Raw genomic sequence first — 15,856 nt, forward strand, 5'->3', positions numbered from 1 at the left:
TCTGCAGAAAGGAGGGTGACACAGCAGCAGGCCCTGGCTCGGTGTCTGTGTGGATACGGCTTTATACCGGCGGCAGAGGCAGGGGGAGATGCGGGTTTTGCTGAGTTTCTGGCACCGAGCGTGCGCCCCCCGCCTCACTCCGCTGTGTGAGAGACCCGGCGGTAAGGGCGGGCGGCGGCACCGCCACCTCCCCTCCATCCTCCTCCTCCTCCTCCTCCTCCTCTCCTCCTCCCCTCGGCAAGGAGGCCGTCCCGGCGGGCCGCTCCCCGCCTCATGCGAGAGTCCCTCCCCGCTCGCCCCCCCCCGGCGCCTCACAGGGCACAAAAGGGGCGGCTGCATGGTGGCGGCCCAGCGCCCGGCCGCGTCCGCCCCGCTCCGCTCCGCGCCCCGCTCCGCGCCCCGCCGCCATGTCGGGCAGCGGCGGCCCCGCCAGCACGGTGAAGAAGAGGAGCCCGGCGGGCTCGGCCTCCTCGCTGGCTCAGGAGGAGGAGAAGCAGGCGATGGAGAAGATGCTGGAGGCGGCGGGCGGAGGGGCGCAGGAGAACGGCTGCGCCCGCTCGCCCTCGCCGCCCGCCGCCGAGGGTGAGGGAGAAGGGGTGGCCCTGCAGCGCTCCATCACGCTGCTCAACGGCGTGGCCATCATCGTGGGCACCATCATCGGCTCCGGCATCTTCGTCACCCCCACCGGCGTGCTGCGGCAGGCCGGCTCGCCGGGGCTGTCGCTGGTGGTGTGGGCCGTCTGCGGGGCGTTCTCCATCGTGGGGGCCCTCTGCTACGCCGAGCTGGGCACCACCATCACCAAGTCCGGCGGGGACTATGCCTACATGCTGGAGGTGTACGGCTCGCTGCCCGCCTTCCTCAAGCTCTGGATAGAGCTGCTCATCATCCGGCCCTCCTCGCAGTACATCGTGGCCCTGGTCTTCGCCACCTACCTGCTCAAGCCCATCTTCCCCACCTGCCCGGTACCCGACGATGCTGCCAAGCTGGTGGCCTGTCTGTGTGTCCGTAAGTAGCCGCTGTCCTGCTGCACGGCCCCACGTGGCTGCTGCTCACTCACCAATTTCCTCCTTGCATGCAGCAAAACCCAGCCGCAGCGGCTGGCTGCCTGCAGCCCGGCCCTTCTCCGTGCTCTTGCTCGATCCCCGTGCTAGTTGCAGGCAGGTTTTAGGCTCAGTTTTGAATGATGAGAGTAGAAAGCACGGCACCGTCCCAAATAATTCAAGCACAAGGATTCCCTAGCTGGCGATTTTGGCCTAAGGAGCCCCTGTGATTTGGGACATGCAGCGAGCACCCGCGATAAATGCGGTGCGGGTTTGGTGCGTGCGCTGGGATGGGATTTCTGCTGCCCCCAGCACTGTGGGGCTGCTGAATGCGGGCTGGGGTGGGAGCTGCTGGGGCTGGGGAATTATCTGCTGCTAGCAGTTGGTGCTGAAGGTGGCCTGTGCTGCACCACCCAGCTGTTTGCTGCACTGCTCTTGAAGCATTTCTTTGCTCCATGTGCACGGACACCATGCTTGGAAACTGGGGTTTTTGCTTTCTTTTTGCTAGCAAATGTTATTTTCTGTGAGCGGGTGCCTCACAGAGGAGTTCATTCGTGCCACAATGAACTTAACAGCTGCTGGTGTCTGCTGTGCCACGTGCTACTGCAGTTCTCATCTTTTCTCTGGTATCTTGAGGTCTGTGGCTTTGCCAGTGAAGCCCCATTTTGTGTTCCTCTGGCAACTGCAAAGTCACCCCATCCAGATCCCCCGTTCTTTAAGTACTGGATGACTTTCTGCCTTTTTTTCCTTATTTCCTAGCCAGTCAGTGTTCCACTCCGCTGGTAGTTCCTGTGCCATTGTAAAGAAACACATTCGGAGAGATCTATTCTATTCTATTTATTTATTTATTTATATAAAACATTTATTTGGTGTAGAAAGTTAGTCGTGTGATTTTTATTTTCTGAGGTTGTGAAGAGAAGCCAGTTTGTGCTGTCCAAAGGGAGATTGTGTTAGAGTCCTTCACCCTCTGAGGATCGCAGGCATTCACAAGTTGTAGCACGTGGTCTTTATGGGAAGATATATTATCTGTAAATGTCTTCACGCACACGCTGACCAAGTCTTTTGATACATACTTTGTATGACTAGCTAGCAGATATAACAGAAGAAACAGCATGGCAGCAAACCGTACAATAATTAACAACATAATCAAGAATAACCCGCTTTTCATCTGCAGGAACTTTGCCAAAAGAGCTTGGATCAGGTGTCTCCGTTCCCATTTTACTGATCAGAAAATAAATACGAGTGTAAAGTAGACTTGCCCGTGGCGAGACCTCTTCAGAGACAGGGCGGATTGCATCATGACACTTCTTGATGCCAGCTCTCCTTCCCGCTTTTTCTTCTCTAATAAGTAGTGTAAGTTTCTGCAGCTTTCTTATGCTAGCAATTAGTAGTTTTCCCGAAGCAGAATTTGTTCTTGAACCTTTACCTTGAAATGCCAAAGAAAGAGTTGCTGGTTCCACAAATCTGCGTCATTTCCATGTGTTTCTTCTTTAAACTTTACTCTCACCACCCCCTGGCTACTAGTTTGTTTATGCTTTGGGTTAAATCGTTCTTTGTCTCCTGTGCTTTAAAAGGTTAGTTCATCGTGCATTGCCTTCAGCAAGTTAGTTCTCTGCAACTTTGATTTCTGGAGTTAGCTTTCCTACTGTCTGGTGCCAAAACCACATCATGAAATGGGAACAATAAACGAAGTAAATCTGGTCCAAGGACTAAGCAAATCGCACAAAGCTTCTATGGACTAACAAGCCGCTTGTTATGTGGTTGTTCCAGGCTTACCCCTACCCAGTGACTTTGTGTTTTTTTGTTGTGTTTTTTTTCAGGAGCCTTAGTGTAGGAACAATGGTCATATACTCTAGAGCATATGCTAATGAGTTATCTCAAAGAGGGTAAGAATGGTTTGAGAAGCAATGGGGGAATTTGGGGCCCTGAACAGTGGATGACTTATGCAGGCAAAGCCCAGCCATCTAAAACAGTATCAGCTGTATTCTTTACAAAGTTTGTGTGTCAACATAAAATGTAATTGACTGTATGGTTTCTAATAAGAGGAGAAATACGAAGTTACTTGTTTCCCCTTCAGGTGTTACTGGTGTTGAACAGTTGAATAAATTATGTGTTGTTCAGTATTTGCCACCATGGAATGCAGAAACTGGATTCCTAGGCATTAAGATAGTCTAAATAAATCGCAGTCTTGAAAGAAAAAATATGGTTGGAAGAGGGAATTTTGTTCCTCTTAATGTGCTAAAGAAAACAAGGTGGGTGGTAAGTAGAATTTAACTTCAAAAAGGTATTTTCTGTAATCAAGATTGTAATCTATAGTCAGTTGGTATGTAAGGCATATTCCACAAGACATCACGGATGCTTAATTAAGGTTGGCAACTAAAAGTGTGAGAATTCACTACAAGGAAGTCTTCCTGTAGCAAGATGGGTCAAGCAGTTTGTCGTTAGTGCGGCTTATTTTATGTTCACTGCGAAACACCCAGTGCTCCCTAGGTGTAAGAATTTGCAGGTAGTTTAATTAGCGGTTTTCAGGCTGTGGGTTACTTAAGTAGCTTACGGTCATATAAACTGCATGTCATTTAATGCGAAAGATTAGATGTCTGATACTTGTAAGGCTGATAAGTCATAAAAAGCAAATGCTAAAGGATAACAAATGCAAACTCCACCTGATATCTAAGTATTTTTTAACAGAATAAGTTAAAGTTCGTGAAACTGAAAATTTTTGGATAGGCATGAAAATTCAAGAGCCATTTGAATTCCCCCACGTATGGTCTCTTGTAAACCAACTTTGCCCCTTTTAGAGAAAATGGAGGGACAGTTACTAGGTCCTGACTTCTCATAGTTGATAACATCAATATTGATAAACTGATAAATCTTAACAAAACTCATTAAAAATTACAGAGCATAGCCCAATGCTTGTGTATGTTCTGGAGGTGGCTCAAGAATAGGAAGTTTCAAATTATCCGGTTAAAGATAACATACATAGTTCTTACTTCCAGCTGCTAATTTGAAGATTTTTCAACATGTGATAGCTCTTTGAACTGTAGTACAATAAATTTCCTGTAGAGAAGGGAGACGGGATAATGTTGTTTCCAGACATGAACTCATTGTTGCTTGGTGTTTCACAAGTGCCTGAACTGTTCTTCCTACACACATTCTTACACACAGCCTGCTACGCACCCCTTGTGTGCTGCATAACAGGTTATTTTATACTTGACAACATAATCTGCTCCACAGAAGCTTGAGAAACTCTGCCAGTTGCATATAATTTTACTCTTGATCTTCAATGTCAAATGACTGATTTGAGTGTTAGCTTCTCAAGCCTTTTATCACTTATTAATTATATATGCTAATCTGGCAATAATAACCCCAGCATTGCTGCAGCGATATCTGCTGCTGCCAAAGCTCCACTATTTTAATCTTCCTGCAAAGTTCTCTAGGCTTCCTTTGCCACTTCTGAAATATTACTTTGGGCACTCCTTCTGCTAGCGTGGAATTCCAGCAAAATAATCACATACTTGTCATTTGTCTCTTTTGTTAGGAGCATCCTAACAGTGGAAGAATAGTAGCAGTCAGTGCAGAGTTGAGTTATATCTACCACCACGTGTCATATGGAAGCCTAAGTGCCTGCCAGCCCCCTGAGTACATGGTGAGTTAAAGGAGAATAGCATCAAATCCAGGGTCTGGCAAAAGAGTGCAAGGACATGCCTTGAATGCTTGCCAAATTATAGCTATAGTCTATAAGTGAATATTCAGTGGCAGCGTTTCAACTAGAAACCGCACGTGTTGAAAGCAGGAACATCTTTATCTGGTACTGATGTTTTACTTTAAACAGCTGGTCAAACAGCTACCCAGATTTAAAGTGAAGCTGTAGGTGGATTTTGAACTCATCAGCTATTAGATGGTAAGTAAAGCAAGCACAAAACACCTTATACTTGTCTAAGATGGGTTTGTTCTGCAGCGTTGATGCTTGGAATTCATCTGCCAGGCCAAGCAAGGTGTGAAGCTCTGAAGGCTTTTTTTTTCTCTGTAAGTTAGATTCAGTAACTAAGCTGTATCTGTAAATGTGAACTTGGTTGATCAGAATGGAAGGAAGGGGTCTCTGTAGGATCCCTGCTGTACAGCCAATGTTGCAAGACAGAGATTGCTTTCTTAAAATCTGCGTTTAATTAGAGAGAGTAGCATTAATGAAAATAGCCTCTGACACTAGCAGGGCTCTCCTGAAATGGGTGAGGGCTTGGAGGACTCTTGTAACACAGCAAGCAACTACTGCATTTCTTGGCACCCCTCTCTTGGCTCTCGCAACAAATGTCCCATTAAATTTTATTGTATTTGAATGATTTACATTACCACTGAGATCCTTTGGAGTCTTGCTCTTCTAACATGAACAAATTGGGAAGGCTTTTTCAGAGAAACTTCCCATAATCAGTCTAATTCAAAGCAACATCGCTAAGTATTGCAAGCATTCCAGTAGTCTGGCAGTCCCAGTGTGTCCCAATCCAAACACAATGGATGAGGAAGCAGTTTCTTGCCAGGCAGCCTACAGAGCTGAATTCTGCCCCACTGCGTGGCATAGGTAGCATGATTTTCACTAAAACCTGCTTGGAATTTTTCATGAAGTTCACGACCCAGGATTTAGCACTCAGTGCTGAAGGCCAGCCACCTTCCTGAGGATTTGTGGAACCTAATTCAGTACAGCGAGGGGAAGGTGCTTCTGTGTAAGTGTAGCATAATCGTGATCCAGGTAAGAATCTGGAGTAGCTGACCATCTGTTTTGCAAGGCTGGTGACATGTCTCTGGGGCTTAATGTGCGCATAAAATATTGGTAAGGTTTTGTTTGCTGTTTAGAAGATAATTCATATGAAATGATGGTAATTGCGTTCAGCTTGAGATCCAGGCTCTGCAGTATCTGCAAACCTGAAATTCTTCACTGAGCTCTTCCTTTGGGCAGTCCCTCGTGCTGCCTTTCTGCCCCGTGCTGCACTAGGTTGGCACAGCTCTCGAGAGATGGCAAGTAAGTGCTTGTTAATTTAATCTTGCAGAGTTCTGGAAATTTGAGGGTGTGGATGCTTCTGGGAGCTGTGATACATGACGAAATACTCACGTTATCCCCCCTTGGTGCTAACTTCTCTGGGTGCCTTTCCTGAGCCTGGTACAGCACCAGAGGCTTCCTGGAACTGCAAGGTGGCTGAGAGATGGGGCTGTGACAGTGGCCAGCTTTACAGCCCCTCTCTTCCTGGTCCTGTGCAACATGAACTGAAGTGAGAAGCATTCCTTTCCCCAGGGTGGTGGTTCTTCCGTTCTTCCCATCTTGTCTGGAGGTGGTTATCGTCACGTGCATCATGTTGCTAACCCTCTTCTTCCTCTGTCCAGTGTATAGATACCTCTTTCCTCATTTTTTTTTTCCCACTCTGTAATCAGTGAAAGCACCGGCTGTATATAGCCTCCATGCCACACACCACATTTCTTTTGTTGGCGGAAGCTAGCCAAAAGGGCCGTTTGTTAGAGACATCCAGGGTTCATGGTCTCAGCTGGGAGGTGGCTCTGGAAAGGATCCCACTTAACTCCAGTGGGATTTTGCCTTCTCCTTTCACCTGTCTTTTTTTTGATGTGTTCATCCCCTAATTCCTCAGCATTGCTGTTCTGGGAAGAAAAATGTAAAGGAAACTGCTTCTGGGTGTGATTATTATTAATATACGTTAATTTTAATATAGACACATTCTCTCTGGGGCCAAGTGCTCCTTTCCAATAGCCTCGTTTCTCCAGGGAGTGGTCCTTGAAGAAATATCTGCAGAGCTTTTCTTTCTGCCTTTTCTCTCTACCAGTGTGCTGGGCATAAGGATTCACTCAGTATCGAGTTGAAATTTCCCTACCCATTTGCTGTGCACACCCTTGTATGCATGTCTCGTGTTAGGCTGTGCTACTAGAAATAGGTACCTGAGGCTACGGGGAGGCTCTGTGGCTTCACAGTTGCCTGAATGTAAGGTGTTTTTTTTTTTTTTTTGGCCTTAGTAAATAGTTAAGGTATTGGTTTCACAGAATGGTTGAGGTTGGAAGGGACCTCTGGAGAGCATCTAGTCCAACCTGTTTAAACTACTGTAGGCAGCGTAGTGCCCTTACTTGTTTGTACTACGTAGAGTAACTCTTATTTTAGACGTGTCTAACCTCTCGTGGGCTTAGGCAGCAGTTCTCACCAGGCAGCGTGTTCTCTTTAAAGCTTGTGGACTGCTTTGTTTCTGTGCCATGTACTGGTGTCATCCCTGTGGTTTGTTTCTTGGTGGCCATATGCACAGCTTGCCTTGTCTCTGCTTGAAACTTGGGTGCACAGCCCTAGCTAGGAGACAAAACGTGTCTGCACTTTACAAAGAGAGGAAGGAGCAGCTTTTGCTTTAGGACGCAGCAGTGGAAAGGAGCTGGGAACTGTTCTGTAATTACGAGGAGAAAATTAACATTATCCCATGGCAGGAGGTAAATAGAAGCATCGTTTTAGGATTGTAAGGACTAAGTACTTTAGAAATGTGTGAGATATAAACAGGACTTAGTGAATGATTCATCCTCTGCGTGTGGTCAGCGTTACAGTCCCTGTTTTCCTGGTAGGAAAGCTGAGGTGGAGCATTTCCCTTCATTCTTCCTCGTTCTTTCCCACAACGTGTTCCACAAATCTCCCTGCCCTGCTATGCCCTTTCATTCCGGTCTTGAAATATCACAAATAGGAATCCACGGGTGACTTGTAGTAAGTTAACTGAATTTATGTATTTAAGCAAGCTGCTTATATACATTCATCTTCATTATAGAGGTGTATACAGAATTATATAGGAAGTAGGAAGCACTGCAGACCAAGGCCAGGGAAACACACAGGAAATAAAATAAAGGACAAAACTAATACTATGCAAGGCTCCCCAGGTAGTGTGTAACCTCTCACACAGCATGAAGGCAGCTGTACCAGTATCTCAAGAGTTCTTACACCCATTTCACAAGTGCTTCACCTGAAAAGCTGCTAAAGATCTTGGGAAGGCATTAAGCAAACTCTCCCAGTCAGCAAATTACATAGGCTGCTGGAATTGGATCCTTTTCCCCCCTGTGAATGAGGATGAGTGCACAGGGCTGTAGATCTGCTGCTTGTCCATTTGCATTTTTTCAAATGCAGTCGCCTCAAACACTGTCTTTTCTCCATCTCCAGTCCTTGGCTGCCTTCCATTACCCATTGCAGCCCTGCCCTTTTCTAGGGAATAATTGCCAAGACCATTTCATCATAAATGCCGAGCCCTGGTTTACCTGTATTAGGGCTCCATTCATGTACTGTTTGCATTGGGCAGAACTAGTGCCCACAGGGGAGCTTTACTACGTCCTGCCCTTGCTTTTTAGACACGGGAGATGTTGCACATAGTGCATTCATCATGGCCTTCTTCTGTGTGGGGACTGTCACAATCCCTTTCTGTATCTGCTTTGTAGGGATTTATTCCCATTGTTTCCCAGAAATCATATCTGGGAGGGATCTTAGAACTTGAGACCATGAAGTTCAAAGGAATATGCCCATAAAATAAGAGGGAGTGGGAGTAGAGGAGATACTGTGCTGGATCCTATGTTGTTTCAGTCAGTTTATCCTTCGTTCCTATCAGTGTATTGGGGAAATTACCCAGTTGTGCCTGTGAGTGCCAGCAGAACAGGTTAAGTGACATGCCTGAAGCCATTTGGAACTGCTAGGACAGATAAATAGTTGAAACTGGACCCACTGTTGTCTTTATATAGCCAAATGTCTCTTTGAAAGCCCCTGACTGCCAGGTACTGTTACCTTCCCCGTGCCAGGAGGGGTGGCTTGAGTGGCTTGGAGTGAAGGTCCCCTAACAGCTGGGCTATTTCGTATGAGAAGTCGCCAGGGGAGATGAAGGGGTACGTAGTATTTCGTGAGTACGTTCTGTCTACAGCTGAGTATCTTTTTAATTTCTAACAAGGATTAAAAAAAAAAAAAAGTATCCTCTTTTACGTTTCAGATCTCTGCAGCACTCTCACTCCTGTTATCCCAATTATGTAAAGCCTTTGGAGAGGGACTGCTGGATCAGGCAGGTCGTGTCACTTCAGATTGTGCTGAAATTCTTATTCCTAGAATCACTCCTGAGAACAGCCCCGATAGATCACACCAAAGATCTGCCTCGCTGCTGAGCTGGTTTCCGACAACCAACTGCCAGTAGTGGTAGCTTTAGGAAGGGTGCTGTGGAAATTAGGGCAGTGTGGTCTGATCTTTCCCTGCGTTGTATCACGGTGCTGGTTTATAGTGTAGCTCTGGCTGTGAAGCTTTCCCTGTTGCTCATGTAAAGCAGTTCATTTCAGGTGAATGGAGTGGCGCCAGGAGTCCCTCAGCCCCTGCTTCACAGGGCAGCATCTCAGATTAAAGGAATAAAAAAGGAGTAAAACGTCGTGTTTTAAGAAACCCTAGCCCTCTGGTCTCCTGAGAAGTTGAGCAACCACTGGAATTTGTGTTGGAGTTTTAATGAAAAAGCACTTGGTCTGTTGCTTCGTGTCGGTGTCTGTACCGGTCTTTCTAGTGAGTGAGACTGTTTTTGTTTTGGTTTTGTTTTGTTTTGTTTTAGCCTGTCTTATGTTGGAAAACATTAAAGTGTAATAACTCTACCACACTCCTTGAGGAAAGACAAATATTATTCCATGGTGGGAAAAGCAAAGCAAAGAGATTGTGGCTTGAAGGACTCTGAGTCATGACTGGCATGGAAGATCTCAGCCCTATTCAGAGTCTCTGGCCCTAAGTGTTTTCTTATTTTTCCAAAGCCTGGTTATCTGGCACTGATATGTTTTTAAGGGCTGAATACAGAAGCTTGTGGTGCTTTTCAGTTTGGGACCGTGTAGAAGCTTTTGCCTTTTATGTACACTGCTGCAGTCCTGCAGCCCAAGCAGCAGACTTCGTACAGAACCAGAACATGAAAAACGATCCCGGCGAAGTCGGTAGTTACCGGGGAGGCTGAACCAGCTATTGTCAAAGAAACAGAATGCCTAAATGGGGAAGAGAATGTAAATGGTGCACCTCCAAGGGCTGCCCTCACTAACGGGAAAAGTGTGCTTTTAGATGGGTTAGCTCATCCTTTAAATATCCCTCTGTAAACAAGGAGAGGTTTATTTTTAGCATAATCGCTGGTCGAAGCGAATCCTGGATCCTCGGTTCCCTCCCCCGTAGGATTCACCAGAGGTGTTTTTGGGAGACGAGCTGTCGTATGTGTTTAGTGTTACTTCACGGTTTCCTTCTCTCCTCTTCCCTGCCTCCCCGTAGCGCAGACACACAACAAGTTGACCTTGCTGTATATTTTAGTGTTTTCTCCTCTCCCGTATATCTGTATAGATGTGTCTGGGTCTCTTGCTGCAGGGTGATAGAGCCGTGGCCCTGCTAACCGCTGGCACTGCTGGCCTGCGGCTTGGTGCTGAAAGGCCTCCAAGGCCGCGCACGTGGTGTCTGCGCCGGGGCCTATCTGCCTGGAGCAGCACGTGGCGGGGGGGGCCGTGCGATAGAGGCAGCGTGACCGGCCTCAGCGCCGCTCCTCATCGCCTGCTCTCTGCTCTGTGTGGAGGCAGGTCGGCCAAAACGAGGCAGGTCGGCCAAAACGAAGCAGCTCGGCCTTGCCGCTCTGGGTCAGTTCGCTCTCACCAACTCCAAGTGCCCGGACACCCTCAACATGCCAAATGGGCTTCAACTTCATGATCCCCCCAAAAAATTGAATCTGAAATTCCTTATTTATTGCTGGCTTTTGTTCTTGTAGTTTTGGATCCCTTGCTTTTCTTTGTAAAGATTTCCATCTCTCTCATTTTTCCAAACTTTATACTCTTGTGTTCAAATGGTGTTAGGTCCTAGGGCTTTGCAAGGGAGAGGAAAAAAGCCAACGGTCCTGAAAGCAGGCATCTGGGACATGCCTTCTGCTGCACTGGGACTGGCTTTGTTCTTCCCCACCTAAAGATCCCCTACAAGCTTCTTCTGCAGCCCTTAGCTGAGCAGTACATGGAAACGTAAATCCTCTTAGCCTGCTGTGTATCACTGATGTGCTGTGGCCGTCGCAGGCTCTCAGACCCGTGTGTGAATGACTGATGCAATTTGCATCCTTCTTGCCTGTGTGTGCTCTGAGTCACCAGGAAATCCTGTCACTCCGCAGCGCTCACTCGAGCGGGAACCCTAAATTTAATCATTGCTGTCAGCCCCAGAAACTGGAGTCCCTGAAGACCAGGGCCTCTGATGCCAGCCGTGGGCGCATCTGAGTGTTTGGAAGTTGCAGCAAGGCTGTTCCTGGCCCTGCTGTGCGCTCTGGGATTTCCTGAGCTCTTACCAGTGCAGCTGCTTTCTCACAGGCAGGGCACAATGCAGGGCGGCAGACAACTGATAAGACCCTTTTAAATGTCAGTGCTCATTCCTCCTCCCATCATTTTATTTCTCACTTTGCAGTTTTTTTGCGCTAGTCCCGCTCGTGCCCTGCCTGGAAAGCGGGGTGGGAGGCTGTGGGAGCGTGCCTTCGCTCTGAGCTGACGAGCAAAAAATGGTACTCCCTGCTGCAAGGCAGGGAGCAAAGGCAGGCACTGCTGCTCCCATCCACCCATCTCAAACTGGAGATGGGCTGGTGAGTACAGGGCACGATGGTGTCCATGTCCTTCAAGTGTACTTGTACGCTCAGTTGGGTACGGGACTGTGGTTTGGATCCTGCTTTAGGGTAGAGGAGAATTGGGGTTTTCCCTGTGATGCTGTGTGTGTGTCTAAGGGTACAAGCCATGCAGCTCCTGGTATTTCTGCCTTTATCAGCCTTCTGCCCCCTCTTCTGAAGCACCCCACATGGCTCAGCCCCACAGGGACAGGCTTTGGGCTGGAGCCTGCACCAGCAGTCTCCTGGAGACAGAGCTCTGACCTGGTGAAGGTGCTGCTGAACCCCACTCATATCTCCTCTGGAGGCTGATGAAGGCTGAAATACCTGCACCAAATGCTCTGGGCTTTAAACTGGGAATGCAGATATAGCTGATAACCTCTGGAGGGTCATCTTGTCCAGCCTGAATGTCTGGGGGAGCAGCTGCTTGGCTCTGGCAAGGGAAGGGGGGGGTCCTGTGAAAACGAGCTGCAGGATGTAGGAAGGAGCCTTTGCCAGAGTGAAAGGGAAATGGGTGGCAGGCATCCGAAGGAACGCAGTAGCCAGGTTTTATTTGAGCACATCCTGTAACGGAGCAGCACCGGTTGCCTTGCTCCGTCCTCTCCCAGCTTTAGAAAAACTTGCCTGGCTCCTGCAGAGTAAAAATACAAGCTGCAACCTGAGTGGGAAAGGATCAGAGCCCGCAGGGAGAAGCCTCCGGCTAAAGAGGGAAGGTTGACGTCCATCCACTCCTCCCTGAGCTGCTCGGTGACTGGTTGGCCCCGGGGGCATGTCGCGGGCAGTGGTGGTGACAAGCCGGCTGGCAGGACGCGGAGGGAACGTGGAGGGAACGAGGGGTGGCTTAGTGCACGGGGACAAGGAGGAGGGGAGGGCATCCAGCACGTGGGGCACTGTCATTCTCTGTGTGACATTTGCCCGTCTCTGTAGCAAGCTCTGGGGAGCAGAGGATGACCAGGGCACAGAAATACCAAGTGGTTTGGACAATCAATAAAGGTTTTAACCATTATTTTCTCTGAAGCAGATGAAAGTCAGCCAGCAAGTGCTGTGTTTGGCAACAGCTTGAGGATTTCATCAGATCTGGGTTCCCTTCCCTTTGCACTGCTGACCTGCAGGCTTTTTTTGTTTCGTAGGTTGCTGATTGTGTCAGGGCTGCTTTCTTTTCTTTTCTTTTATGCAGTGGGCAGCACAACGTGGCCTCGATAGCCTTTTAGGTGCTATTGTTAAACAAGTAACAATACATCACTTCTGGAAGTTGTCCTGACATTTTTGTGGTGTTTCCATGCAACTGCAACATTAATTGGATCAACTTCAGAGGGATTACAGCCGAGTACTTTGCTAATGGTTGCGGTAACCACTTTTATTTGTATACCCTCAGAAATGTACTTTCCAGTACAGAAGGGCAGTTCCCCGTCCCAAGGGGTGCATGCACCACTCAAACCGCCTGCTGCAAAAATGAGAAACAGAATAGAGAAGTACATAGCTGCAGAGTCTTGGTTTTTGACAAGTTACAATTTCAGATCCTGGACAAAACAACTCAAAACTTGAAGTTTGTTACTCAAAACGTGGCAAATTTTTGAAGAACAACACAGCGTTCTGAACTTCAGGCTGAAAGAAGTCAGTATGTGATCCTCAGCGATTGAAGGCTGCTTGTGGCTGGTGTGATATGGAATGGTCTCGACTCGGTCAAGTCACTAGAAAGGAACTCCTGAAACCATTGCATGTAGTTGCACTCGTGAACTTCATGGAATGTGTTTGTTGCTTTTTTTTTTTTTAACAGACACTTCACATTTGTTTAGGTTTTGGCAAAAAGCAAATACCAATTTGTCATAATTTGTTTTACTGAAAACTGATGTGTCTCTTCTTGTCCGTTTCTTTCAGTGCTCCTCACAGCAGTGAACTGTTACAGTGTGAAAGCTGCTACTCGTGTCCAGGATGCCTTTGCTGCGGCAAAACTGCTGGCACTGGCTTTGATCATCATTCTTGGCTTCGTTCAGATTGCAAGGGGTGAGTACGTTTCCTTTTTCTTTTGAATGTGGTGTGTAGTTGCAGCAGAATCTGGGAATTGGGGATAAAACCCAACAATCCTATCCCAAGCATTTCAGAGCTAGCAGAAGTGTATTGCAAGCATCTTTTGATCTCTTGCATGCTTGTCCGATATTTCCAGCTTGTGCTTTGTAAAGGGCTGAGTACACTTGTGCATTTTATTTATGACATTTTTCATTTACCTCACTGAAGTATGGAACATCTCAGGCAAGTTTACAGGGAAAGCTCATTCTTAGGGAAAGGCTCAGACACCTGGCTCAGCCAAGGCTGCAGAAACCTGTGCTCTCGCTGTATAATGAACTCATTAGGACTCTCAGCTGACAGTAGCATTCATGTCTGTCAACTAACAACCAAAAAATGTTTATAGAAATGGGAAGATAAAGCAAGTTTTCTGCCCTCCCCCTTTTTTTCTTTGCTTATTTGCTTTAAACACTTTAAAAATCCTCTCAAAACCTAGGGAGATATTTTGTTCCAAACCCCTTTGATTAACTAATCTACACAGATATGCTTTACTGTCTGCTTTTTTTTGTGTGAGTTCGGTTTTTTAAAAATAAACAAACAAAACATTCAGGGAATAGTACAAGCCTTACTTGTTCAACGTGGATAAAAGTAGCTATATAATAAACATAAATAGACTATCGATAGTTCCTCCTGTCTCTGTGCTAGCAGGGGGGCTGTATGTGTATGCACGTGAGCATTTTAATTCCTGTCTCAGCTATGGGAACTAGTGCTGTCTTTGCAGAATTTTTTGCTTTATCAGAGGTTTTATTTTCTTCCAGCTCAGTGCCTGCACTCAACAGGAACGTTGTTTGAGGCTTATCACAGAATATACCTCCCTCCTCTTCATATCTCCCCAGACTGCTTTGCTGAACTTTTCCCCCTCTTAGAAGGAAAAGTAAAAATAAACCTTTGATAGTTCTTTAACACCATTAAAAGTCTTTACAATTGCTTTTTTCATTTGCAGATAATAATCTTAATTTGCGTTTTCAGAATCACCTTCCCTCCCTCTGTACAGATCTTTGGTCCTCCTGTTGAGGGTAAATCACTCTCCTGGTCCCTCATGTATAAATATGTGTTAATTCTGTGGGTTTATAATCTGTAAACAAGATGAGATTTTGGTCTTGTGTATAAACCCCACCTTTCCTATATTCCTCTGTCTCAGCAGCTTTTTTATCTCCTGATAACTTGTAATCTTCAGTTTTTCTCTTCTCCCAGTATTATAATATGTAGTCTTTTGGCTGCCAGTGGTACATCTGATGACCTATGAATGGAATCTTTTGTGCAGTTCTCCCTAGCAAAGATGTCCTGGTTGCTGCTTTCTCGTGCCCTTAGCTGACCTGTAACATTCCCTACAAAGCGCGCAGCCCAACAGGATAACGGGCCAGGGTTGAACAAATGGCTTGCACCTTTTGTGCTGCTTCAGAAAAGCCGGTCTATGCTAAAGCCATAGCATGTTTGAAGCTGCTTCCCTCTGTGCACATCTTTTGGATGGAGATGGTATGAAACCTATTACAGTTTCAAGTTTGTGGTGGGTCTCAAGAGGTACTAACTGTGACTTATATGCATGTTGCCATACAGCTGGAATTTAGTCTTCTGCTAAATTAATGTATAGCTGACATTTAGTCTCCTGCTAAACCACCTCGCCACCTAAGACAGAATAAAAATTAACACAGTCAAAGGCAGTAGTTAGATTTTAACACCTGAAGGCAAATAAATTTTCATCCTGTTTGTGCACACCATACTCACTGTAAAGGAGACTGGATCACAGTGGCAACCTGGGCATCTACAGGAGACATTTCTTACAAAGCCTGCATTTATATGCCATCCTAAGTGACACACTACTGCTTGTCTGAGTTTCTACTTTACAACGTACAGCCTAGGATTCTGCCCATGGTCTAACATGGATTTTTTATTAATCTCCTTATGGAAGTTGCAAGCTCTCTGATAAGTCATTAAGAATTTGCAAGCTCCCTTCATATGCCCTTCCTATTAGCTTTCACATACCTATGTCTTTTGCAGCTTTCTGTTTTTCTTTAAATTATGGCAGATAACGCTCTTATGTAACAGGGATACATCAGGAAACTGTCATTTTTCTTTTTTTTTTCTTCAAAGGAGAACATTCTGCCATCGCTTAAAGCATACTAAAAATGG

At 46.6% G+C, this 15,856-nt stretch overlaps 1 protein-coding gene across 1 annotated transcript in view; it reads left to right on the plus strand.

Annotated features, from left to right (window-relative positions):
* The first annotated feature begins 49 nt into the window (after nucleotides 1–49).
* The window catches only part of SLC7A5 (solute carrier family 7 member 5), a 36,970-nt gene continuing 21,163 nt past the window's right edge, over nucleotides 50–15,856 (plus strand). The window contains exons 1-2 of the mRNA XM_035566262.2: nucleotides 50–1,005; nucleotides 13,541–13,666. Of these exons, the coding sequence (XP_035422155.1) occupies nucleotides 408–1,005; nucleotides 13,541–13,666 (724 nt within the window). The 5' untranslated portion in view covers nucleotides 50–407. The remainder of the gene's footprint in view (nucleotides 1,006–13,540; nucleotides 13,667–15,856) is intronic.

The sequence above is a fragment of the Cygnus atratus genome, chromosome 12, assembly GCF_013377495.2.
Source record: "Cygnus atratus isolate AKBS03 ecotype Queensland, Australia chromosome 12, CAtr_DNAZoo_HiC_assembly, whole genome shotgun sequence".
Classification (NCBI taxonomy): Eukaryota; Metazoa; Chordata; class Aves; order Anseriformes; family Anatidae; genus Cygnus; species Cygnus atratus.